Source organism: Pogona vitticeps, chromosome 4 (assembly GCF_051106095.1).
Source record: "Pogona vitticeps strain Pit_001003342236 chromosome 4, PviZW2.1, whole genome shotgun sequence".
In the NCBI taxonomy this organism is placed as follows: domain Eukaryota; kingdom Metazoa; phylum Chordata; class Lepidosauria; order Squamata; family Agamidae; genus Pogona; species Pogona vitticeps.
The window spans coordinates 23909334-23936870 of record NC_135786.1 but is presented as its reverse complement, the minus strand read 5'-3'; the positions used below and the strand labels follow the sequence as shown (position 1 = coordinate 23936870).

The following is a 27537-nucleotide window of genomic DNA, read 5'->3' as shown; positions in this document are numbered from 1 at the left end:
GGGATAGAATGACAGACTAGGGACCTAGTTATGAATTCCTGCTTGGCCAGGGAAACTCATGGAGAGTCAGTGGGTGCTGGAACTGGTAATTATCTCATTTACCTTGAAAGCTCTATTAGGGTTACTATAAGTCAGTTCCAACTTGATGGCATATAATACACTCAAATTGAAATTTTCAGGTGAAAAAGCATTGCTTTCTGCCTCATTTAATTGTGGCCATTCTGGCAGACAGTCCACGTCTATCTCAGCTTTTGAACCAGAGATGATTTGCTGCAGCTTTTAAGTATTGGAAGCCAGGCATCAGATACAATTTTGTCTTCAAATCGTTTGAAAAAGTAGCTGATAAACTGCAGAATAAAAAGAAGGAACACTCCTCTTAATCTTCTGGTTCTGCTGCTGAAGAAAAAAGGTACGAATAACATTGTCCTCTCTGCCAAATGTTTAAATTCAACATTTGGATATTTGCTAAAATTGCATAAAATGGCTGCACTGACTTCGGTACATTGTTTCTGTCTCAAGGAAGACCAGTGAAAATAAAAATGCAAAGTGAGCATGGCAAATAGTCAAGCACTAAATGTTGAAATCACGAAAGGAAAACAAATGAAGCAGAAAGAGCATGTGTACAGCTTTTAAAGGGGTGTACGTACAGCGTCACTTTCAAAACAGAAATGGAAATCCAACATTATTTTTTATTTTCCTAAAAGTTTTAATAAAAAAAGAGAAAGTAGTAAGAATCTGAAGAGCCCTGAAAAATTTGTAAATACCAAACCACAATTCGTGTCACCTGTTTTTAGTCACAAAGAAACACAATAATCAAAAAAGATATTTAGTTTAATACAAATTTTATACAAAGAAAATATGAAAAAATACTTCCATATGCTAAAAGCAATTATGCTTCACAAATAAGGCCAGCTAGGCTATCTTTGACACAACTGCAATTCACAAATACTCTGTTCTTGATTCCTTTTCCTTCTAGTTTTTCTTCTTTCTTCTAATGTGTGTACTAGCTGGAGACTGTACAAACTGTATCCTTTTATAAACAATGGGAGAAATCAATGTGACTAAAATGTACAACAAAAGGTACTGGAATGATATCATACAGTTAATTTTCTCATATACATACATCACCTTGCTTTGTTCAATGCTTTTGTTTACACAACATACAAAATGGTACTACAGTATAAGTGTAACAGACAGCATTTTCATGGGTTACTTTCTCTCATACTGTACTGTTTTCATGCTTACATAAAAACATAAAAATTCCATAATACATGCTCTAGCCCAGCAGCAATGTCCTTTGCCCATGTTTCCTGGTAAAAGAGTCTTCTCTAGCTCTTGTTCCCTTTTAAAAAAATCCAACATCCTTTGGACAGGTGATTTTATTTTATATTTTTACATACATATATGTGAGTGTGCGTGCGTCCATGTATGTGTACACCGCAACATAACCCAGCAGGAAGCCGGGTCTCCCAATAATCCAATTTTATCCTCTCCGGGATTACTGATCAGTGTTGTTACCAACTGCGCTTAAGCTTCTCCTCCTCTTTGCAATGAATGAAATTTAAAACCTTTTGTGTCTGTAAACAATCTCTCTTCTTTTAAATACGGAACACAAAATACACCCTTTCATGTTGTGTACTTGAGGCCCAATGGCTGGAAATGTAGCAAATTTAAAATGGCCCAGCTTCAGTTGCACACACAGACATGTAGGCATTGTTTTCATTTCCAAAGGCAAGCCGGGGGGGGTTCTGTTTTCTCTTCCCTAATTTTATGTGTGCAACTCCAGTTTCCAAAATACCATTTCTCTCAGTGGCTTTTTGTGATAAATCTGATTTAACCTCTCCTTTACCAACATCCCCAATACTCCTTTGACATTGAAGTCAATACAAATATAGAAAGGAGATGGCACTCTAACATCATCCATAAATTATACATCTTTTACAACAGAAGCATAGATTTACCATGGATTTTATCAGTCCTCAACCTTTTTCGATCCGGTGCTAATGCTTTATATGAATGTAGTGTTGTTAAACGCTTTGTACACATGTACAAAGCTAAAAGTCTGAACCTCTGAGGTTAATCCAACAAACTGTAGGGATTTCTTTTCACATTTCTATTACAGAGATTATTATTTATTCCAAAAGCTGTCCGTATTCTTTTGTTAGCAGCTAGACTCTCCGTACTTGGACAGGCATTGTAGTTTGAACATACTGAACTCCCGTTCTCATTGCCACGGTCCCAGCTGTAGGACTTACAACTACTGGAATGGTCTGTGAATTAAAACCAAGAAACATGTCAGAGATCACAAATACATCATCATAGAAGTGCAAGACTGCTTACTGTGCGAAGTACTGAGAAATACACTAACAAAACAATAATAATAATCCTCTACAACAGTGGTCCCCAACCTTGGGCCTCCAGATGTTCTTAGACTACAACTCCCAGAAGCCTTCACCACCGCTTCTGCTGGCCAGGATTTCTGGGAGTTGAAGTCCAAGAACATCTGGAGGCCCAAAGTTGGGGACCGCTGCTCTACAATACTACTTTTACAAGCATTTGGGTACAGTCAAAGGAATTTAATACTACTACAAATATGGAATTTCCCTGTTCCTCCAATTCTTTCAATTTATTTGCAGTACTCAGTTGACAGTGCATTGCAGTATCATCAGAAGTACTGTATGTTTAATTTTCTGAGATACATTGCTATTTTGTTCTTGCACTGAAAAATAATCTCTCATATATCATTTTACATGAGATATACAAACTCAAATGAGACAACGATGATTATAGATTAGAAAATGGGTAGATGTTTGTCTTTAAATAGCCCCTAAGCAAATAATATTAATTCACAATGCATCCCCTACCCCACCCCAAAAAGCATCTATTGCTTGTTATCACAATTAGACCATGTGGCAATTTCATAATCTTTAAGATTGCTTAGTGGTTTCAAATGAATGGCAAAGATTTGTATATAAACAACGTTTCAGTGGCAACATGTGTACAAGTGGAAGTCCATGAACAGTCGGGATGAGAGAATTACTGTACCTAATCTTGCATCAGCCGAATTTCTCCTTCTACTAATAAATGAATATCTAAGATTTGTTCTTCACTGGAGGTATCTACAGTTATGACACAACAATATAAGAAACAACTTGAAGCACCAGAGCCAAGTCCATCCTGTGCCACCATGACTTGCTCATCCAGATTATCATTTACTAGACATAGCACCACATACTGCCATTGGTTGAAATCCTATTGTTTAGGGTAACAAGTCACAACTAAAGTAGGCCCACTTAATCAATGGAACTTGATATGTCTTATTCAGCTGTTCATTACATGGGTTAAATCAAATATGTCAGGTGTAACAGACTTGCCTTGCTGACTTTCACTATTACTCCCCTACTGTGGAGAACAATATGAAGAGCTTCCAAAAGAAGTGACTCTATTGTACAAGTTCTTCATGCAATTCAGAACCTCTGAAAATCTGAGGATGGGGCTACATGGACAGCCTTCACACATTGTACAGACTCTTGTTTTCAGACTGTTCCTCACTACATACAAAGAACGATAACTGAGGAGGACGGAGTGGGTGCTTCCCTCTATCCTCTTATTTAATTTAACCCAATTTTGGACACTTTCAACACCAAGAACATGCAACCTAATAAAGTCTGCTCTGTCAACAGCTTCACACAGAAGTCATTCTCATCTTTGACCCTAAGATCCATTAACAATACATACCAGGGACGTGACAAAGCTTTCTATACTATATGCTCTATTATGTTTTCTTCCAATCAGCCTTGCACAAACTATGGAAGAAACTGAGCCCTTTTACAGCTTTAAGATGCATTTTAAAAGCCAAATGTGTATCCTACAGTTCCAACAACATAAAGCTGAAAACCGGCAATTTAAAATTTATGACCCAAAGTCATAAAAGACAAGTCATGGATTTCCACATGCCATGGAACTGTTCAGGCACCAGTTCTCTTAAGCATTAAGAGCACAGTTGTAATAACAGTTTGAAAAGTATATACTGTTAAGTGGTATGGTTAAAATTATAGCACATTACTAGCAAACATGGTCAGAAATGAGAAGTAAAATCCACTCCTCATGATTTCTGAGATTCAAATAAACCTCACCACATCTCATATTCTAGTTGCGGCAGAAAAGAAGATAAGCCTCCAATTCTTAGAGCACAACCTTCCCCCTTGCCAGTTCCAAAAGGACAGTGGTTCCCCCGAGGATACGTAAGTACCATTCAGAAAATACTTCCGCATCCTTTCCCTGTACATCCAAAAATGTACATCCAAACTGTATTTTCTCATGAGATTTAAAATTTAATCTCAGTAACTCCAGCACAGTTCCTTTACTGAACATGAAAAATATATTTTAGCAACTAGAGGAAAAGCTAAATTGAGTTCAACTTGTCATAGCAACAGCATAAAAGGAAGTCAAGATGCCCAAGAAGTTAAATATACATGAAATAGGAGACAGGGCTGACATATTCTGTCCTAGTTTTCTTGGTTTAGGTCAGAAAGCAGCTTCTTCGCAATGCACACAGTAGACTAATCAAACATTAGTCCTTCTAAGAGGAAATCACGGAAATCTATTGGACTTCTGTTAGTTGTGATTATGAAATTCCATTCATTTCAATGGGTTTACTGGAAATAGGATTAATGCTGGATGTAGCTCTATGTTGCCAATTATGTTCACAATTATGTTCACAAAACAACAACTGAAAAGATGACCAAATATTAATGCTTTTCCTTTCTTTATAGTGAGGTGGAGAGACAGCTCTGAAAGCTACACTGAAGATTAGTATATATTTCTAGAGACAAATTGAATCTGAATCCTTGGCTGACCTTCTGATGAGGATGTATGGCATAAAAAGATGGAAATGTACAGCAAAATAAGGCATTTTGCACTGTAAATTGACCAGTGAATTCATATTTTGACACCAAAGGAGAAACCCCCACCCCCAACAGATGTTGACCTGTTTCAATGTCAAGAGCAGTACTTACAATTGTGGGTTGAGTAGTTGGCATATAGGTGGTAGTCTGCGGTACCTGGACAAGTTTTATAGGCTGGCTGCTTGTCACACCTGTTGCTATCTGCAGAGACAGCACAGGTAACCTCAGTGAAAGGTTCAGTTTTTACATAAATGCCACCTATTTATTATCAAAACCTTGGATCCAGACTTTGCCCTTCCAGTTATGGAAGGGTTCCTTCCATCTGTGGAAAGTTTTTCATCTAGCAGAATATTTCTGCTGTTAGAAAAAGAGAAAGTCTTAAAAGTAACAAGTATGTCTTATTTTCGCTGGTTCCACTCTACCACTGCAGCCCAATATTCCACCAGAAATCTGCTCCAGAAGGTTGGGGGTTTCTCCAGAACATAATGAAAGATGGTACTAGGGGCTACAAAGAAGGCTGGAGGGAAATCAGCAAAAATCACATCCATCCTTCCCCTCGTTCAGGAATGTCCTCATGCTGATAGAAACAAACTCTAGATCCAACCCACAGAAATTTGCCAGATGCTTCACTTTTGTTAAAATTTTGCATCACAATGAATTCACAGGTTAGATTTTTGTAATTAAAAGAAAAAGTCAAAATATGAATGTGAGAATGTATAACAGCTTGATGTTTCAAAAAGGTATAAAATATATATAAGCAATTTGAGATTTTCAAAGTGGAATATTTCATGAGAGAAATCTAAAGCACATAATATTTAGTTTGCAAGTAATTCCCAATTGTAACAAGAACATCACACTTGTTTTTTTTTTGGGGGGGGAACCCATTATGTATCCAATTAGTCAATGATTCCTGATAGGATACACCACCATTTCCCACAATGTTCAGTGTATTTTAAACTACACACCAAACTAAGGGGTTTTCTTGCCAATATTTTCAGGATTTATGATTTTTTAAAATATATAAAATCTTAAGCCAATCTATCTGTTATCGCTAGAGGATCTTAGAGGTCATGAAGGGTTATGCTCTTGACCTTAACTCTTTTCTTGAAACATAACTCAAATGAGGCATCTTGATAAAATTTAAATACTGAAGAACCAGAGAACATGTCACTTCTTTACACTAAAAGGAAAAGATAAACAAGAATGCCAGTTCTTAATAAAGTTATCAGTTTGATTGTGGGCTTTAGTAATGCTTCAAAAGTGAAATGATAAAGTATAACCAATATTCTAATCCATGCAATCTAAAGGCCATTGTTAAGTGTATGCTTGATTCTTGGTTTAGGTATCCAAATGTCTGCCAATCCTACAGAAGAGTTTTGAACCCTCAACAGTAAAACCTATTTCACATGGACCACAATTGAGAACTATGCAAAATCCTGTTGGCATAAAGTTGTACTGCATTAACAATATCCAATTCCAACAATATTTAATTTAAATGAACTGAAAAGTCAAAAATTGCTGCCAGATCACTGTTGTGGGGATTGGAACCACCACTAGCAATCCTGTGACATTTTTGACTATTAAAGTTTCCCCAAGGCTTCCTCGGGGTAAAAGGGAGCTTTAGGGAGCTGCAGAACCTGAAGGAAGACAGGATTAGCAATTTCAATTAATTTCAATTAAATATTTTATCACCAGATGAAGTTTACACAGCATAACTTTATGACAACAGAATTCTGATCAACATTATGATGCTTGTGGATATGTTATAAATGTAATTATAGTTATTTTATTTGTTCCTCAAACTGCTTTGAGCACAATGAATTGCAACTGAGTTACTATTATTATGCTAAGTTATACCTGTAATTACAGTTATATTATTTGTCCTGTGAACTGCTTTGAGCACAATTTGTAAGCTGCCTTGGGCCCTGATACTGGGGGAAAGGTGGCACAGAAAAAAAAGAGCAAATAAATAAGCTATGAATAATACTGGATTGTGTAAGGATCTGACAATTTCAAACCAGCGTTTTGGCCCTGCTACAATCAATTTGGAATATGATTTATAAGCAAGATCTAAAAAACACATACATTCTTTATGATTCAGAGCAGTCCCTACCTGATGAGCCACAACAGCTGCCTTGACTTATTTTGATTGTGCAAGAAAACTACAGGAGATATCTTTAGGTACTGGGATTTCAAAGGAAGTGGCAGCAAATATCAATATGTGAGGAAGTGAAGAAATTTTTCTCCCTTCCTTTGAGAAACAATTCTATAAAGAATAAGGAAACTGTTCTTAGCAACCCCCAATAAAGGCAAAACAAAATAAAAATTTAGGACTTTGATGCAGCCTTACGAATTTAATAAAGAGTAGGCTCCAAACTGAACAAAGTACTTACTGTAACACTATCTTTGTTCTTTTCAACAGTTGCTTCTTTTTCTTTTGGAGTATTGGCTGTTTCGGCAGGTGCAGACTGAGCACTGGAAGTAGGCTGGGATGATTTATTTAATGGTTCTGTGCTAATTTCAGTATCTGTTTCTTGCTGTGTTGCAGTGGCTAAAACAGAAGCAAACAGACTTTCTATCACATCTACAAAGCAGGAATCATTGCAGAAGTTGTGCTGAGACTGACCCTTATTACATAACCAAAGAAGGAAAATGTTAAAGTTTGTAGTAATTACTGAACAATAAGCTTAACGAGCCATTTGATTAAGGTTTTTTTTAAAAAAATACTACATGGTTGGCTTTACAATAAGTGCAAAGGGGAGAAGTAGGAGGGAAGCTTTGTTTTACATATACCGTACTTTTTGCTCCATAAGACGCACTTCCCCCCCAAAAAAAGTGGGGCGGAAGTCTGTGAGTCTTATGGAGCGAAGGCGGCAATTTTGCCCCCACTGGCCCCGTGGGGGGGGAGCGTCGCAAGGGTCCAAGTGAGCCTTCCAGAACCCTTGTGATGCTCCCCCACCCCCCCACGGGGCCAGTGGGGGCAAAATCGTGACCTTCCAGGCGGGGGTGGGTAAGACAGCTCTCTCTCCCCTTGCTCTCGCTAGCGCGCTCGCTCGCTTTCCAACCTCAGCCTTGAACAAATCAATGGCACCAAAATGTCTGCTTTAGATATAGACGGATGAATGGAAGGCTACAAGTCGAGCGGTCTCACCGTATCCTCAATGTCAGAAAAGATGGCGAGGGAGCGGAGGGCGAACCGCAGAGCCCAGCACTAGAGGGGAGGGACTGCCTGTAGCCTGCGTGAGAGCAAAAAGGGGCGAGTGGTAGGGCTGGCAGGCGACTGTCAAAGGTGCAAGGCACGGTTGGGTGGTGTTTTGTCGCGAGGTGGCAGGCAGTTGAAGGGGGAGAGAAGAGAGGATGATGTTGTTTCTTACCAGTGATGCAGAAAGGGATGGGGAATGAGAGAGAGAGAGAACGCGCCTTCCGAGCAGTGTCTCCCTCCCCGCATTGCCGGACCTATGGCCACAAGACTTCCCACGCCGGTGTGCTGCTCTGCGGAGCAATGCCGCCGGGCTTTGTGGAGGAGCCATGAATTTGAAACAACTCGAGTCGAGAAGGCAGAACGTGGTTGAGGAGTGAGGTGCCGGGGGGGGCTGGCAGTGGCGGGGAGACCAAGGGAGAAACCATGGGCGAGGGAGGGCATCGGGCAGAAGAGAGGAAGCACCGGCGCTGGATCAGCGTCTCTTGACAGACATGCAGAGAGACTCCCTCCCCTCCTGTCTACTTGCTGAGGGACATCAAGGCTCCTCTTTCCATCATCCCCTCTAGGAAATGGCAGGGACTGATGATGGATCAACACTCTTGTCTGTTGACATGTTGCTCACTGAGCATCTTAATATTTCTCCCTCATCATCTGCTTCCTAACGGCAGATCTAGCCCAATAAGTGAATTAGTCAAACTGCCACGTTTATCCTATTTTAAATGTGAATGAATAAAATGTAACAGAGATTTTTACACATAGCCTTTCCTTCTAATCCAACAACAGGAAAACTACCAGCTTTTGTATAACAGAAATTTAAATTCAGGGATCAGGCATGTCTCCAACAGGTAGCAAGGAGCAATGCCTCCCTATATCCTTGCTAACCCTAATTTTTAAAGGCACAATATCTGCCTGATATGTGTGTAGCAAAATCCCTGTTCTGCAACATAATGGTGTTTGTTACTCCTTTACTCCCTCAGTCTAGTTTTTCTGGAGTTACCCCAGCAGATATCGAACCTGCTTGGAATTTATTCATTTATATTTATTTTTAGTAACCATATTACTGTGTGTTTTCTATGCAGTCCACTACATCTACACCAACATGAATTAATGAGAAAATTATTGCCATACTGTTACAGCTGTAGCAAAATTTTAGGAACCCCCCCCCCAAGTTTGATAATGAGTTGCACATGGATTATAGCATTCTCTGTTGCATGAGCTGTGCATTGCTTCTGCTTCCTACTTCATATTTCCTGCCTTTCATAGCACTGTCTTTTCTGCGTGCTTGCTAAAAAATAAGTCCTTTCTGAGTTTAATGGAACCTATTTCCATGCAAATTTACAGCCTTGGTTCTTCTGAACAGTGGCTTATTCTACTGTAGGTAACTGTCAGAACTGTGTTGTATGGAAGTGAGAGCTGGACCATAAAGAAAGCTGACCGCCGAAGAATTGATGCCTTTGAACTGTGGTGCTGGAGGACGCTCTTGAGAGTTCCCTGGACTGAAAGAGAACAAACCTATCAATTCTAAAGGAAATCAACCCCGAGTGCTCATTGGAAGGACAGATCCTGAAGCTGAGGCTCCAGTACTCTGGCCATCTCATGAGAAGAGAAGACTCCTTGGAAAAGACTTTGATGTTGGGAAAGTGTGAAGGCAAGAGGAGAAGGGGACGACCGAGGATGAGATGGTTGGACAGTGTCTGCGAAGCAACCAACATGAATTTGACACAACTCCGGGAGGCGGTGGAAGATAGGAGGGCCTGGCGTGCTCTGGTCCATGGGGTCATGACGAGTCGGACACGACTAAACGACTGAACAAAACAACAAACTGTCAGAAACAAATAAATAAAAAGGTCTGCGTTTAAGATTAACTGGAAGTTACACTCAAAGAACAAGAATCCTTAATGTTTGAGCAAATATGACTGGGGAGACTGAGTAATTCAGCTATAATGCTATGTTCTGAGGTAATCTTATTTCATATGCAGAAGGGACAGGTCTTTGCTTTCAAAATAGATTCAAAGTTCAATCTTGATAACATCAGTCTCAGACGAAATCCTACTTCTCTCAGAATATCATGCTGTTTATGGGACATAGAAAATTCAACTACATTTATTTTCAGATCTGGAATTCTCAGCAGCTTGATCTGTTCTCAAATCCTTGTTTACTTAGCAGTTGAATGTGTGAAGTGATGTATTGAGAAAGCAATATATAAAAGACGTATAAGTGTAAAAATAGAGAGAACCACGGCATGTCTGAGCCATGGTGGTGGATATGGAAGTTTTACCATCATGACTGTATGAGCCAGTCCCATTTCTAACAGGAGTAATGTCACTAACATGTGGTAGAGAAGCTTGGCATTTGGGGTCTTAGTGGCTGCTCACCGATTGTGGAGCTCCTTTTCAAGGGAGGTTGACACCATTATTTATGTCTTTTCACCAGTAAGCAAAGGCCTTTTTCTTTCAAGGTAAAACTCTAGCAGTCAAGCTAGCTGACTATAAAGATTTATAATTTGTATTCATGCTGCCTTTCCCCATTTTTCCTGTTTGGTTTTAATTGCTTTTAAACATCTTCCAGAAGGCGGCGATTTTGCCCCCTCTGGCCCCTGGGGGGGCAGGGTGAGTCTCTAAAGGGTCCTGGAACACACCCTAGGACCCTTTGGAGGCTCACCCTGGCCCCCCCCCGGCCAGAGGGGGCAAAATCTCCACCTTCTGGGACTCTTTTGAGGCTTGGGAAGCTTCAGAAGAGTCCCAGAAGGTGGCGATTTTGCCCCCTCTGATCCCCGGGGGGGCGGGGTGAGCCTCCAAAGGGTCCTAGGGTATTTATTTTCACTTTATGTATTTTGAATACTTATATACTACCTAAATTAGTGACAAATATAACTCTGGGTGGTTAAAAGTAAATACGAAAATCAAACCTCCAAAACCAAAGATCACATAATCATTCCCTTTACCAACACCAATAAAAATTAAATCAAAGACCAGAAACTCAAATGATGTCAGAACAAGGAAGGTTTTGACTTGGTGCCGAAATGTCATCAGCATCGGCGCCAGACAAATTTCAATTGGGATGGCATTCCATAGTCTGGGGCCAGCTGCCGAAAAGGCCCTTTGTCTAGAAGCCATCCCTCTTACCTCCTTGAGGGTAATATATTCAAATAATTGGCAACCTCTACTGGCAACAAAAAGCTGCAGTAAACGTTGAAGAACAGCAGAGGGTATAAGATATGTAAAATAAGCAAGGTAAATATATATAATCTCCCCTCTGTTTTTGAATTTCTACTCCAAGAACATTTTCAGTATTGAAAATACTTAAATAATTAGGATGCTAAGAATTTCTTGGACCATTCAAGGCTGAATAAAGACCAAGAAATAATAAAATATATAAAAAATCCAGAAATATAGACTGGTCAATGAGGCGGGGGAAGCACAGATTGTTATGGCTGATTATTCAAGGTAAAACAAATGAAGAAGGACATGTAGGAGGGAAAGAGAAAAAAGCCTTATGCCCTTGCTTTCAGATAATGTAGGAAGGAGAAGACTTAACTGACTGAAAAAACCTTGGGAGATTGGTTTAGCTGCAACCCAACATTGCTGTAAAGATAGTAATGATGATGTCCAATTACAATGTTGTTCTGAGACCAAAATGGAGAAGATATATATTGTATCCTCCTGGGCTGGTTGTCAGGGTTGGGGACTGGAGAGTCAGCTTTATGCTGCATCTACTCATTGCTGAAGGAAGTTCCCAAAGCGTCCAGCTGGGGCAGGTTGTTTCATTCCCATGGGTACTGCAATGCGGTGTCAAGCAAGGGTCAATCATTTCCTCCATGCTGTTCAACATTTATATGAGACTGCTGACAGAGATCATCCAAAGCTTTGGAGTTCATGGTTACCAGTATACTGATGACATGCAGCTCTATCTCTCCTTTTCCTCCTCTGCAGTGGAAGCTATGGAGACCCTGGAGTGCTCCTTGACCAATCAGATGGCTGTTTACCTGCTCTTGATGAGGTCACTCTCTCCCTGAAGGATCAGGTGTGAAATCTAGGTGTGCTTCTGGACCCAACTCTCTTAATGGAAAATCAGATCTCAGCCATAGCTAGGTTTGCCTTTTACAATCTGCGGCAGGTTGCACATCATTTCCCTAATCTTGACAGGAAGTCCCTAACAGCACTAGGCCATGCGCTCGTAATCTTGAGAATAGACAATTTTGTTGTTTAGTCGTTAAGTCGTGTCCGACTCTTGTGACCCATGGACCAGAGCACACCAGGCCCTCCTGTCTTCCACTGCCTCCCGGAGTTGGGTCAAATTCGTGTTGGTAGCTTCAGTGACACTGTCCAACCATCTTGTCCTCGAATAGACAATTACAACACTCTATTTTGAGCTGCCTTTAGAAGCGGTTCAGATTCTGCAGCAAGTGCAGAATGCAGCAGCCAGGCTGGTTTCTGGAACATTGCAATTTGGTCATACATGCACTCCTCACTTAATGACTGAGTTCCATTGTGTTCTTAGGACTCAATCATGAAGCAAACTAGTTGTTAAGTGAGGAGCTTAAAGGCAGAAGCAGGCAAGAGCTAGCCAGAAGAGCTGCAGTAGCAGCACAGCTGCCAGCTTGGTGAAAAAATTAAATACAAGCTTCCGCACTGCTCCTGGCTGCTTTCAACTCGGGCATGGTCTTGCCTGGCTTGGCAGCAGAATGAAACAAAGACTGGGAAAGTGGGTTCCCTGTGGTGGAGAAGCTGGAGAAATGGTTCGTAAATCCAAGTGGTCGTAAAACAGGCAGGTTGTTAATTGAGAAGTGCCTGTATGTCAGTTGTCCTGGAGCGTCTGCACCAGCTGCCTATATGCTCTGGACCATTCAAAGTGCTTAAGGTAACATTTAAAGATCTTAGTAGTTTAGGGCCTTGCTACCTATCTGAGCACCTCTCCCTCAAAATGTCTACTCATCTCACCTGTACCTCATACACAAGGTGGTGACACTGAGGGAGGCCTGAAAATCTGCCACTTGAAACTGGGCCTTCTCGGTGGTTGCTCCATCACTTTGGAACTCGCTCCACCTGAGGTAAGATTAACCCCACCCCTCCTTGGTTTCAAGAGACAAGTTAAAACCAGGCTTTCCTCACAAGCCTTCTATGGCCTTAACCTGGAGTAATTCTGCTCATCTATGGGGCGGCTTTTTCATTTTCTTTTTATGTACGTACTCTCTTTTTGCCATCTTTATTGTATTTAAAATTTTAATTTTTTTAGTCTAAATTTTTACTAGGTATTTTATCTTTGGTACTATGTTTCACATTCATCAATTATGTGGGTGTTTGTATTTTGTTATTATGATTTGTCTCCTGCCCAGAGTAGTGCCACTAAGTGGGATGGAGGATGGACGAATAAATGGACGGATGGATAAATATACAAACAAAATGTTGCTAATTAACTAATTATGCTGATGTTGATAATGATTATGATGATACATTACTGTAAGTGCCAGTTAGGTTATCTTTACTCATGAACTGTTTACAAGATAATTAATTTAATTGTAACAACGGCAGCTGATTACCTGACTGTGTGCAGGACTTCATATGTTCTGGCCAATGAGCCTGCTGGCAGGGGTAGTCACAGTAGCTGGTGTTCCAACAACAATAGAAGATGGCCTCTTTTTTGCAATTGGCACACCACTGCTTCTTCTTGGTTTCGTCTACAGCTTGCTGCTTTTCCAGCTCCAGCTGCTTCTTCACCTCTGCAATTAAACGATCTCTTTCCTGCTCTAAACTCTGTCTCATTTCAGCCATCGTGAGTTCTAGATAATAAATGGACACAGTGTAGTCAAGAGTAGGTACAAATTGTAAGGTTAATAATACCAATCAGAAATTAGCTAGCTCTAGTGTTCTTCTAGTTGAAAATGTGACCTAACTCTAAATATAGTAAGATACAAATCTGACTACCTATTTAAAAATGATTTATTCTCTTAAATGAACAAAATACACATCAGAATGAACAAATTTATGGCAAAGTCCATTTCAAAGATTTAGAAAGAGGAATTACTGTGTCGTTTTTCAAAGTGAACTCTTTTTAACTGTAATTTGAGAAACTGTCAAGGTTTATCTAACTAAACAAGCATGCAATAGCACAGCAATTCCAACATATTTTCTACATTTCTGCATTAATGCAATTTTTACTACAGGGATACTAACATGGCCTTTGAAGTAAGTAGCAACAAAATTGTAAATCTGAACTTGCATTTTTGATACCTAGATTGTGTTTCATTTCTGAGAGTTCCTGCTGATGTAACCACTGAAGCTTCTCTATTTCAATTCTCAAACGTCGAATCTGGAATATCAAATAAACTATTAGAACAGTTAGTTGATTAAGAAAATTCTAATCCAGCAATTATATGAGTTTTACCCAATTAATTGAAACTGCACAAGAACAAAGTAATTCTATAGGGAAAAAAGACAGTTTTTGTATGTAGTCAACAAACCTTTGTGTCACAGCAGCTATCACCTCAAAAGGAGTGTTCAATTTTGTGTTTGGAAAAGGACAGAATGCCAGTCCTATTATCAGGGACAAGTTTTAACAGATCAGTCTAATCAACTGACTAGATACTGTAATCTTAATTGATTCAACTCTCATTTTGCTGTCTCTGACTTTTATAGAACAGCCAGTAAATGTTAAATATAAAGTTTGTGAGTGGGGAGTTGCTTTAAAAAAAAGATCTAACCCTAACAACAAACATATTTGGGTTAATCATAGGATGCCCACATATGTAACTACTGTATGAGTAACATGAGCATCATATACTTTACTCTCTCTCCATCCTTACTAAGTGGGATGAAAATAAGAGAAGGGCAAATGTGCATGAGTCACAGGAACACAAGATGAAGAATAAGGCTTCCTGTCTTCCCCAAACTGTCCTCCTGTTTTTCATGCCCACTGTACATACCAGCTCTTTCAACCCAAGGACAAATTTAAACTACACATTCACCATGCAAACTCAGTTGATGACACTGGTTTAGTCAGACTCCATCAAATATTAACTGAGCCTTAAAAAAATTCTTTTGTCTGAATCTGTAGAAGAGATCAAGTCTGGATTTAGAAATGTTGATAGAAACTCTGAGAAAATTATTTTTCTCATGCATTTCAGGAAGTAGTTACTACACTGTCATCTCTGACATTGTAGTATCCTAATTATGTTCTGCACTGTACTTTCTCTTTCTCTCTCTCATAATATCAGACCCATAATTTAAACAGGAAGTGTGCAGTGTGTGGCAAAAAATTGCCAGAACTGAAATTGAACTTTGCAGCATACTGAAAAAAACAGATTTCTGCATATATATTTTACATGTTGTACTTCATATTTTTAAAAAGGAATTGTAAGCTGCTGGTGGCAAGAGATACTAACCTCAGCAATTGTGCTTCCAGTAGTATTTTTTGAAAGGTCATTGTATATTTCAGTCATTGTTCCTTTTATGGCATCCATCATCTGTTAAAAAGAGTTAATTATAAAATTAATAGTGGTCTTGCTTTTTTACTTGCTTTATTCTAAGGATGATTCCTAAAGTTATTTATAACAGGCATGGTTTTAAAAACCAGCATATTTTCCTCTGACTGAATTTGTAATTTTAATATGAATAGTTTCTCAAACAGGATACATTTATACAGCGAACCCAACCAATAACTCTGGACCTGTCACACTGCTTTCTGAGAGTCCTCACTTCCACATATTGCTGATGGAAATTGACAACTAAATTTGGAGTTCCATTTGTTCAGTTAAATGGAGGCTTTCTCTATGGGTTAATAATTATGTGCCATCAAGTCAATTCTGACTTACAGCCATCCTTCTCAGGACTTTCTAGGTAAACTGCTCAGAAGTGGTTTACTGTTTTCTTTTTCTGGGGACATTGTGGGACTGTGCAGCTTGGCCAAGGCTACACAGGCTGGCTCTTCTCCTGGGAGGCACAATGGGGAAATGACTCTGCAGTCACACACTTAAATTACTGAGCTATCCCACTATCTTCAGTATGGGTCGCTATAGATAAAATCCCAGGCACCGATATGTCTTCAAGGCCACTATGACTATACATGATTGTACATATGATAAGTGCAGATATCTATAGTTAGTGTATGCACATCTTAGGCAACAGTTTGTGACACCATGTGTCACTGTGAAACTATTGGTATTTCTTTACTGGCTTAGTGACCAGTCACTTGCACATTTGGATGTGGTGAGTTCACGAGTCATCAGTTCATTCCTCAACTTAGAATCTTCAGGTTTTCTCCAAGTGGTATAAATTCAAATGATCATCCCAACTAGAGCAGTATTACAGAATGGACTTGTTAAGTCAACTCTGATGTTGCAGTCTTGTTGCCTGCTTTAGGTGAAACTAACAATACATAACCATTATTAATAATAACGATTGTGTGCTGTCAAGTTTATTCTGATTTATGGCAAGCTGTTGCAGGTTTTTCTGGATAGAGAATACTCAGAAGCAGTTTACCATTCCTTTCTTCTGGGGGCATCCTGGGACTGTGCAACTTGCCCAAAGCCACACAAGTTGGCTCTACTCACAGGAGGCACAGTGGAGAATCAAACTCCCAACCAGTGGCTCCGCAGCCAGATACCTAAACCACTGAGCTATCTAGCCCCATACTTGTTACATACCTGCAATACATCTAAGCACTCAAATCAGTAGTCTGCTTGTCAGAGCACAATCCATACAGTTTCACTATATTAGCTAGGCCTCAAAACGGCCCTCATAATACAACCAATATACAGTATTCTGAAGAAAAGTATGTTTAGAAGTTTGAAATAGAGCACCATGGGAATCTGCCCACAATCTATTACACCAATGGCTGAGCTCATGAGGCAGTAACTGTGACTTCTACAGGATTGCAAGGAGATGAAAAAGTACATGTTTGCTGTTATATCTTCAGATTAATTATTTCTGACCTTTTGTATGGTATCTAATTAACAAGCATTTTAGATGAACAACTAGAGATACATCCACAACTTTCACCATCTCAACCACCTCATGCTAAACAGCAGAACATTAAGTGGTCCTCACCGACCAGATAGGTGGGGTATAAATTAAATAAATAAATAAATAAATAAATAAATAAATAAATAAATAAATAAATAAATAAATAAATAAATAAATAATAATAATAATAATAATAATAATAATAAGAAGAAGAAGAAGAAGAAGAAGAAGAAGAAGAAGAAGAAGAAGAAGAAGAAGAAGAAGAATGGGGATAATAATAAGTGCTGGTTGTTTAGGATACGTGCTGCCTGATTATCTTTCACATCATGATTTTATATATATCTATATACAGAGATAGTTAAAGATAGCTATCTGATTAATATTATATTTATAAAACTCTGCCTAAATATTTAGCTTGATTAAAACAACTATATTGTGAAATCCACACCACAGTTACACCACATGGAACAGGAACTGCCTTTTGAAATGAAAACAATATGGGGAAGAAATGTTCAACAGATTCACTGCAAACATTTTAAAGAAAAATCCTAATGGCTTGCTTCATCATTGTTTAACAATAAAAATCTAAAATCAAGTTTAAATTTTTTTATAAGTCTTTAAAAAAAACTAGAGACATAATAAGACCGGGGTTCCTTTGATGTCATGATTTTAATACTTGAAGAAAAACAGGATTACTTACTTGTATTTATTCTTCAAGTTGTACCGCTCCACCAGTGGTGTTATGGTACGCCAGCTGTAACACACGAGGAAACTTTCACAGCAGTATTTTAAACTGGCTAGCTATGCACTTAAGGGTGATGTTCAATGAAGTACCTGCTACAGAAGACGTAGGCAACCCCTCAGAGTTAAAGGGTTACTTTTCGCATTGGCCCACATATCCGCCAGTGATGGCTAAACCAATTTTAATCTTCCTATTTTATTCCCTCACAGGAAGCCGCCTAGAGTGGTCGAAATGACCAGATAGGTGGAGTATAAATAGAATAAATAAATAAATAAATAATAAATAAATTATTCTTTTTGTATTCTACTGTACTGTATAATTATCCAAAGACCCATAGTCTCACTCCCTAATCCTCCAATTTTTATCAGTCCTATTTTTTAATTTCTCACTTTCCCATCTTCCCAGTCATCCATTTTATTATCACTAATTACTTATTTTCATTTTCTTCATTCCCCTCTTATTCCCAGCACAGGTACCTTCACCTCACCGTTCTATGTTCACTCAGGTGTTCAGTATTTACTCTGTGTTTCTACTGTTATTAATTTTGTAAGCCTCTTGTGCTGTGGCAGCAGCAGCCAAACAGCCCAGCCATAGAGAAATTCCTGACACTGGCAAGAGTGTCTCACAGGAAGCAACCATAGAGACGTGTAAAGGGCTTGCAAGAATGTCTCACAAGAAAAAAAAAACTGGGGAAAGCTGCAGCTTCTGAATAAAGGTTTTTGTTTGTTTTTTTGGAAGAGTGGCTCAAAAGAGTCACTGAATTCTATTGGGCATGTTAAGAAAAAAAAGGCCTTGGGAGATAAATAATTCTAACTCATTAACCAGTTCTAATTCATTAATCAAGTCTTATTCTCATCCATGTCCTGCCCAAAGGAATTAGTGGTGGTTCATGAGTCCACCTGTTTTATCCAGACACCTGATACGATTTGACTATTAGATGCTGACTTCCCCAAGCCGTGACAGTCAGAGGTAGAAGGAATCTGAAATCCAAATCTACAATTTGAAGAAGTTCTCCTGGTGAGATGGGAAGCAAATCTTCCACTATGTCAAAGTCATTTTGCCTTGGAGCAGCTACTTACATAATTATTTTGTCAAAACATCAATAAATGAAATACCTGAAAAGTGGTGGTGGTGGTGTCCACAGATATTATATATATTCTTGGTAAATTTCAGCATATAATGAAGAAAGTTTAAATCTAATCATATGTGTCTTTTCTGGACATCATGTACTAGAAAGTACAAAAGGAACTGACATGAAAAAGTATAATATTGGAGATCTGTAATTTAGTCTTCCATTTCTTAAAGCTAGGGAACACCATTTCAGTAGGTCAGGAAGAAGGACCTTGATCAGCATTGCAGTGGTAGGAAAAATGTAGAAAGCTGTCTTATTCCAGCTCAGAGCATTGCTTTACCTACCTCCGTACTACAGTATTTGCTCTGACCAGCAATAGCTTCCTGACATTTAGATAGGGTCTCCCCAGTGCTAACCACAGATGATAAGAGATAGAACCATGGGCATGAAATCCAATTGCTGTACCACAGAATAGCAAAGAATATATTCAAGTACAGTGTCAAATGCAACCTAATTACAGGAGAAGTTTACATTATTTTACAAATGGCAGTAAGATGAATACATCTATCCTACCTCTTGTTCATGTACACAAGGCATTTAGAAGACACTGGTTTCAGGGACAGGAGATTGCACTCAGGCACTCAAGCTTTCTAGCTTTACTAAAAAGTGCTAGCCAATCCACATTTTCCACAGGTATTTACTTATGGCTACTAAATGTGTGCTAGTCCCAGGTATTGGAGACTATCTGCACTATGGATATCCATACCTTACACACACTAACTGTGGGACATGTATCTCTCTCACACCTCCATCAATCAGACTTCATCTATCTGTCAGAGACACATATTTAGCAAACATCCCACCCTGCCAGACAAATCAAAATATGAGAATATTTGCCAAATTCTAATGTGCTTGCAGAAGCAAAAGAAAAAAGTCCCTCTGCTACTACAAATTCATCCAGCTCAGGCAGCTCCTGCACAAAATGGACATGGAAATGGAGCATTTCATGGGCCTCCTTCCCAACTATCTCTGTAGAGATGGCCCAAAAGAGGAGCACTACCGCGTTGCTGCAAGAGTTGCTGCATTTAGGACCTCCACCTGAGATCATTGCTTTTATTGATGCAGGTGGATAATTGCTTAGATCAGTGGCTCCCAATCTTGGGTAACTTCGGTGTTCTTGAACTGCCACTCCCAGAGATCCCAGCCAACACAGCTGGTGGAGAAGGCTTCTAGGAATTGCAATCCAAAAACGCCTGGATTGGGAACTGGCCTAGATAATTTCCAAAGGTTTGGGGTCTCTATCGCTTCTCCTAAGGCCTTATGAGGATGTACCCGCCTCTAACTTCCTTAATCCATCCAATTAAAAAAAAGTATGTCTGTGTCAAATGAAAGTATAATTCTGCTTGGGGGTTTAACAGGCCATTTTTACCTACAACTGGAATACTGGGAGCAATTGTTTATACAGTATGCTTATATTATTTTATGGCACTGTAGTCACTGATGACACTAAACAAACAATAATCCCTATACTGCTATTCAAAGAGTATAGATAAAGGCAATAATCCTAGTAAGAAGAGCTAGTAAAACTGAGCTATGTGCACATGCATCCAAAGACACCAGGAATGTTACACATGTACATATCTGGGCAGGTTGTTTTAATTTTTCTCTACCTGTCTCCAAAATCCTAAGCTTGCTTTTGGAAAACAAAGGCAGAAAAATTATGTTGTTTCCAGCTACACATTAGCAGCCAGTTTAAAATATTGCTGTAAACATTCTTTCGTGCGTTCAAAATATCCATGTGATGGCATGGGAATAGTCACACAGAAGAGTGAATAAACCACTCTTCTGAATATTACCAAATGCATGAATTTCAGAGTAAAACTTGTAAGAAAAGGCTGTAATTTTTTTTAAAAAACTTACTTTACTAGTATACTTAGCAATATCTGCAGCTACATCTGCTGAAGCTGTTGCTATTGGCAAGTCTGTATTAACAGAAGATGAAAGTGTACTTGCTGATCCAGAACTGGTTACTATAGAAACAGGTTGAGTGCTTGTAACCAAGGTGATGGTAGACGTTGAAGTACTCTGAGTAATCTCCTTTTGCTGTACAGCTAAGGACAGAAAACAAACCCACAATTGAATCACTGTGTATTTCACGGTACTTAAAAAAATAAAAAACAAGCCAATTCCTTATTAAACTTCTTGGCAATTTTTCAGCTCAGTTCTAAACATTGCAGTGACATACAGTACCTCTGTGTAAGGCCATCATAACACTCCTAGCAATGATGTCATATCATGTTTTGTGACATTATGTTACCACAGCTAGCTATTTGCATATGATGGAACAGAAAATCTTAGGACAAGGAAAACAGGAATCATCTTTTAGGGACTATACATGCTAATGTTATAAAATCCTCCTTAAAAATCTATTGAGGCAGAATAATTTACTGTATTAGTAAATGGCATCTAGAATGCCATAGTAAGATTCTTAAGTCATTCAGTCTGGATGCTAAGCAGAAAGAGGTGAATTGCTTAGCAAAAACACTTGGTGTGCTCCTCTAAATCCTCAAAGTCTGCACTTTGTAACACTCTAATATGGACTGCGGGCAGCACTAGGTTCAGTTAATTAGATTAATCCCTGCTAGGTATGAAGCCAAGTTTACTTTCCACTAAGTGTTGCTGAGCCAAAAACAAAGATGACTGCTTCTCCATTTTAAAAATGATCTAATATTTATTCAGATCCCTCTAAAATGTAGACACTCCTTACCTTCAGAATCTTATTACACCAAAACACCTACTCTTAACTTAGAAAGGAAGTATTGTGTTGTCCTTTTATGATTAATGTGTTATTCAGAGACAACAGTGTGGTCCATTCAGATTCACAATCACCAATGTCAGGGCAAATAATTCACTTTAGGACTTTATCATTAGGTAAAGGTAATGGTTCCCCTTGACATTTAGTCCAGTCATGTTCAACTCTATGGGGTGGTGCTCATCCCTGTTTCTAAGCCGTAGAGCCAGCGTTTTTTGTCCAAAGACAATCTTCTGTGGTCATGTGGCCAGCGCAACTAGACGCGGAACACCATTTCCTTCCCACCAAGATGGCACCTATTTATCTACTCGCATTTTACATTCTTTCGAGCTGCTGGATTGGCAGGAGCTGGGACAAATGACGGGAGCTCACAGTGTCATGTGGATTCCATCTTACGACTACTGGTCTTCCGACCTTGCAGCAAAGAGGCTTCTGCAGTTTAACCCGCAGTGCCATCACAATCCTACTTTATCATTAGGGAAGTAGTACAGTGGTGCCTCGCATAGCGATTGCTCCGTTTAGCAATGAAATCACTTTGCGATGGACTTTTTGTCATTGCAAGAGTGATCGCTTTGCGATAGCCCCTATGGGGAAAATTCGCTTTGCGATGATCGCAGGGGAGCGCTCCCCCACGATCATCACAAAGGCCTGCCCATCAGCTGTTCCAAAAAGGGAGCCCTTGGTCTGCTCCCGGATAACCGCTTCTCCGGGAGCAGCCCAAAGGCCTGCCCGTCAGCTGTTCCAAAAGGCGAGCCTTTGGGCTGCCCCTGGAGAAGCGCTTCGCCGCGAGCAGCCCAAAGGCCCGCTGGTCAGGAGGAGGGGAGCGGGGGCATTCCGGATTGGCACCTCGGGAGGAGGGAGGGAAGGAGGGAGGGAAGGGCCTGGCCCTGATCCCTGATGGCGCCGAGCCAGAGCGCTGCAAAGGAGGAGGCGCCCACCTGGGACCAGGATCAAGGTAGCAGCGGCTGGACGGGGGGCGGCATGCCAGAGATCCCCTCCTCGCCCCGTCTGCGCCCCGGGAGAGCCCCGCCAAGGAGACCGGGTGTCCGGGGCTTGTCGGCCGTCAGAGGCACGCCCCTTCCCAGTTGCCTGCCTCCAAGCCCTCGCTGGCTGGAGACTGCCGCGCTCCCTCCCCCTCGCTCTCACCCGGCCATGGAGACCAGGTGTCCGGGGCTGGCTGGCGGTACTTTGCCATGATCGGTTCCCTGCTTGGGGAACCGATAATAGCAAAGCAATGCTTTTTTTAACAGCTGATTGGCGGTTTCAAAATGGCCACCCGCTGTTTTCTGGAATGGATACCTCGCTTAGGAGGCACCAGAAATGGCCGCTCCTATGGAGGATCTTCACTTAAAGGTGAGTTTTTAGCCCATAGGAACGCATTAATCACGTTTTAATGTGTTTCTATGGGCTTTTTCTTTTCGCTTAATGGTGAAATCACTTAGCGACATTTTTTCCGGAACGGATTAACCTCGCTAAGTGAGGCACTACTGTATAACCAATCAGAATCATAATGTACAGCTATATCCTGATAAATATAAAATATGCTATTTCCTATAAATATTGTCAGAGATAGCTGTTTTCTTCCACCAACATACACTCTCACCAGCTTTTAGAATATTCACGATTTTCTACAGTGGCAGCATCTGTAATCTAAGGTGAACATAATTTACATTCCAATGAACGGGACTTCTAACTACACTGAACAATAGCACTGATGTGTGTACTTTTCCATGTGTTTGCAAAATCCATAGTTACAGAGGAATTCACAGCATGAAGTCATTGAGCACAATAACTACTGCAAAAATACAACAGTGGGCATAGATGGGAAAACTGAAGAATACCTTTCACAGCCTGTCTTGTTTGGTATCTTGTTCCTTGGGAAGACTGAGGTTGTTGCTGCTGACTCTGTTGCTGCTGTTGCTGTCTTTGTACTTTCTGCATATGCCATTTCTGAGAAGAAGTCTGAAATTTGTTTGAAGAATTCCAGACTACCCGCTGCACAGCCGGAGCTGTTTCCTTTGGTAGGAGAGGCCTCTGCTTTTTCACTGGACTTCCAGTGGCTGCAGTCGGAGCACTGACAGTGGACGCTGTGCTTGTTGTTGGTGTAATACCAGCTGGAGGAGTTTGGGATGCTGATCGCGTAAGCACCTGAGTTTCAGTAGGAGGCTGACTGCTCACAGTTGAAGAAGGTGGGGGTTTAGATGCCGCTAAATGGGGAGAATATATATATAAATTTTACATACAGTTCAAAGTTACCCCAATGTTGGTTTCCAAGTCAAGCAATAACACAAGTAGCCTTACTCAACGATCCCTTCCAGCTCTGCAGTTCTAAGATGATTATGATGATTGCACATAATTGTTTTCCTTGAGACAAATGTGGCATTGTTCCCAGTCAGCTAACTCTGGAAAGCAATGTAGAAGTCCTAGAGCAGCAGGAGGCAAATTTTTGTCTTCAAGAAAAATATGAGGCAGTGAGAGAAAGATTTCTTGTACTGAAAGCTTTATTTATCTGGTAGCTTCACAAGTTATGTTTAACCTTTTGTTCTGTTTTTTCATTAACTAGTCATGAATAAATTTTTATTTACTGAGGTCTTTCAGTCTATTCTTCCACATTTTTAAAGATGTCTTAAGGAACTATTCTTTTTTTTCATTTTTCACAGTTAGATAATACTAGGTCCTGACATGTCTCTGTTTGTATTATGACAAAATGGAAACCACTTTCAATTCCTGCCTTATTGGCATGAGCTGTTCAAGAACTGTCTACAATAAGCAGTGTCAGCTCCTTTTGATCATGCAGATCACCTGAACAGATCCTAATTCCAAGACAGAAAACCATCAAAAATATATTCAACAGCTTGGTTTCATAGGCCATACAGCCCGTGAAACCAAGCTGACTACACACAGAGATGTCAAGGCCTGAGAACAACAGGAAAACCTGTGATAGAAAAGCATGAAAACTTTGAGGAACACAGGGACAAAAATTTTAGGGATGCATGAAAATATGCAAATATGAAGATTTTTAAGAAAGGCAACAAGATGTTTTATTTTTAACATTTAATGATACATAAATTATTTCCCATTTCTAGATGTTTCATTCCTTCTTTCTCCCATTCAAGTACAGTGGTGCCTTGACTTACGACCATAATCTGTTCCAGAAGATGGATGTAACTCAAAATGGTCATAAATTGAAGCAACATTTCCCATTGAAATGCACTGGAACGCATTAATCCATCCCAGAAGCGAAAAAAATACCCCCCAAAAATAAAATAAAAATAAAACATTGCAAGTCCAATAGGAATGCACTGGGGCTGCAAAAATAAATAAATAAACAAACTAACTAACAACAGGAGAAGCCCCAAAGGCACTAGGGCTTTAAAAAAAAAAAAAACCAAAACTAAACAACGGAGCAAGCTCTGAAGCCGCTGGAGCTTTAAAATAAATAAATAAATAAACAACAGAGCAAGCCCCATTGGAAAGCGCGGGGGCTGCAAAAAACCAAAAACAAAAAATAAACGAGCAAGCTGTGAAGGCGCTGGGGCTTAAAAACAAAACCAGAAATAAACAATGGAACAAGCCCCATCGAAAGGCGCTGGGGCTGCAAAAAAAAATTCCCAACAATACAGCACAGAAACTTAACCCCTCCAGCCCAAACCCGCCCTGCAAAACCCAGAACAGGCAGTTTTTTAAAAGTAGAAAGCAGCACTTTACCATACCAGGCAGTCCCAAGCTCCTCCGATCGCACTGCTGGGGCGAAAGACCTACAAAGAAGCAGCCTCTTCACCACCAACAGTTAGCAATTTGAATTTCCTGCCTTTTCCCCCTGCCTTCCTGTGTTCGTAACTGGAAGCTCCGGCTGCAACTCAAAGCAACATTTTGCGGCCGGAGCTGGTTGTAACTCAAAACGGTCGTTAAGTCGAGGCACCACTGTAACAGGGTTTCTTCATCTAAGTCTCAACGTTCAATGCTACTGAATTATAATGGGGCTATTTTTTCCTATCTAAGACACAGACCTGCTTTTCTTATGTGATCTTGTATTTGTACATACTCTGAGATAACCCAAAGCTGCTGATACTTTTCTCTTGAGTGTTTGTGGGATACATGAGCATGGGAAGACCCAAAACTATATTAGAACAAATGAATAGATTTTTAAGGAAAAGAAAATAGATCCACCCCATTCCAGAAGCACAACCTCATCCCCCAACCTCATTAAAGTTATCAGAATTTCAGGGACCAACAATATAAGCACCGTAGGCATGCAGACCAGTGTTTAATTCTTTGGCAACTGAAGCAAATAACAGAAAATAGGGCATCCTACCATCCTGCTTAGGAGGAGATTCCTTGGGTTCTTTTTTATTTTTTCGTCCTTCACGACCACACTGGTCTTCCCCCAGGTCAATAACAAGTTCACTTTCAGAATCAGAATCCAGGCCAAGATGCACAGTTGGAGAGTCTGTCTCATCTTTACTTTTCAGCTTCTCTTTAGCAGGGTGTGACAAACTTTTCCCCTTTTCAGAAAGCTCTTTATCTGAGTCTGCATTTGACTTTTCTTTGGCAGGTGTATCGGTTTTCTCCACTTCTGAGCTTGTATTTTTAATGTCTTCTTTTTCTTCTGTTGGAGTTGGTGGTTTCGTTTTTTTTTTCATGGGCAAGGACTCTTTGTCACTCCTTGTACCTTCTTTTTCCTCCTCCTCCTGATCATTCTTGGACTTTTGTTCATCATCACTGATGTATTCACTATCACTAGAGTCTGATTTCTCAGAATCCTCAGAGTCACTATGTTCTACTGCAACATCCTCAGATATTTCATTGATGCCTAATTACAGAAGAACAAAAGAATATTGTTGAATTATAGATTTCTACTTCATCTCTTTTCAGTTCTTGACATGTTTTATAAAGTGCAAACCCACTGTAACTATTACAATGCACTCAGTGAGGAGCTATTTCAAAGGCTGGTCTCAACAGCAGCGGCACAGATTGCTTGGACAGGACTATTTGGAGCAAGATGCTGAGTTGTTGGGGTGCCCATTTTGTGGAATATGCTTCATCCTCTTGATGCACTGACAATTTCTGTTTTCCTGGACATATTGAACACAAATATATTTATGCAAGCCTTCCTGTTGAAGGTTATTCTACAACACATTTTATTAATCTTGATAATGTCTTTAATGGCCTGATACCACCACTGCTGGTTCTCCCACCCAAGACCAGTGATTTTCAGGCATTAATGGCTCCTTGCCTTCATTCTAAGATTTCTAAAAGCTTCCCTGGATCTAAAGGGAGCCCCATAGGGAGTCTCTAGTGACAAGGGTGTGGGGTAGGAAACTTTAAATTAAATATTAATGTTTGTGGCTGATATCATCAGCCTTTATGAGTACCAAGCTCTTCAACAAGGTTTCAACCAGTGTATATTGAATTATTTGTGTGTATTGTTTTGAAATCTTTTGATTTAAGAGGTTTTTAAAACATCACTAAACAAATGACCACGTTAGTTTCCTCATTCCTGTCACCATCTCTAAGAGATAATGCCACAATGAAGAATATTTTTTAGCTCTAATGCTTACACCACAGGTTATGGAATGAACAGATGCATACCTAGCTGTGCTTTACAACTTTCTATTGTCTTGTCAAGGTTAAGTTGGAATCTGCTCCGAATTTGTCGTTTTGGTGAAATCAGTGGTACAGGTGTGGACTGCTGCTGTACTGATTCACTCAGCTCTTTCAAATCCATCTCAGCTTTACTACGATCTAGAATATTAAATAAAAATGTCCTTATTAGATAATACAATTTAAACAGTGGGTGTAAGCTTCAAAAAATTAAAAGCTTTTATTGATAAGCAGTACT

At 39.8% G+C, this 27537-nt stretch overlaps 1 protein-coding gene across 28 annotated transcripts in view; it reads right to left on the bottom strand.

Moving 5' to 3' along the window:
- Positions 1 to 813: 813 nt before the first annotated feature.
- ZMYND8 (zinc finger MYND-type containing 8) overlaps positions 814 to 27537 on the bottom strand; it is a 102364-nt gene continuing 75640 nt past the window's right edge. For 17 of the 28 annotated variants that reach the window (XM_020779443.3, XM_078392677.1, XM_072996896.2 and 14 more), the window contains 10 exons: positions 27288 to 27440; positions 26011 to 26508; positions 23537 to 23902; positions 20804 to 20994; positions 15491 to 15571; positions 14340 to 14418; positions 13649 to 13888; positions 7301 to 7458; positions 5019 to 5108; positions 814 to 2270 (listed from right to left, as the gene is read on the bottom strand). In XM_020779443.3, the coding sequence (XP_020635102.3) occupies positions 2169 to 2270; positions 5019 to 5108; positions 7301 to 7458; positions 13649 to 13888; positions 14340 to 14418; positions 15491 to 15571; positions 20804 to 20994; positions 23537 to 23902; positions 26011 to 26508; positions 27288 to 27440 (1958 nt within the window). In that variant the 3' untranslated portion in view covers positions 814 to 2168. Of the gene's footprint in view, positions 2271 to 5018; positions 5109 to 7300; positions 7459 to 13648; positions 13889 to 14339; positions 14419 to 15490; positions 15572 to 17769; positions 17824 to 20803; positions 20995 to 23536; positions 23903 to 26010; positions 26509 to 27287; positions 27441 to 27537 lie in introns of all 28 variants that reach the window. The other 11 variants (XM_078392690.1, XM_072996899.2, XM_078392686.1 and 8 more) reach the window with 3 other exon arrangements.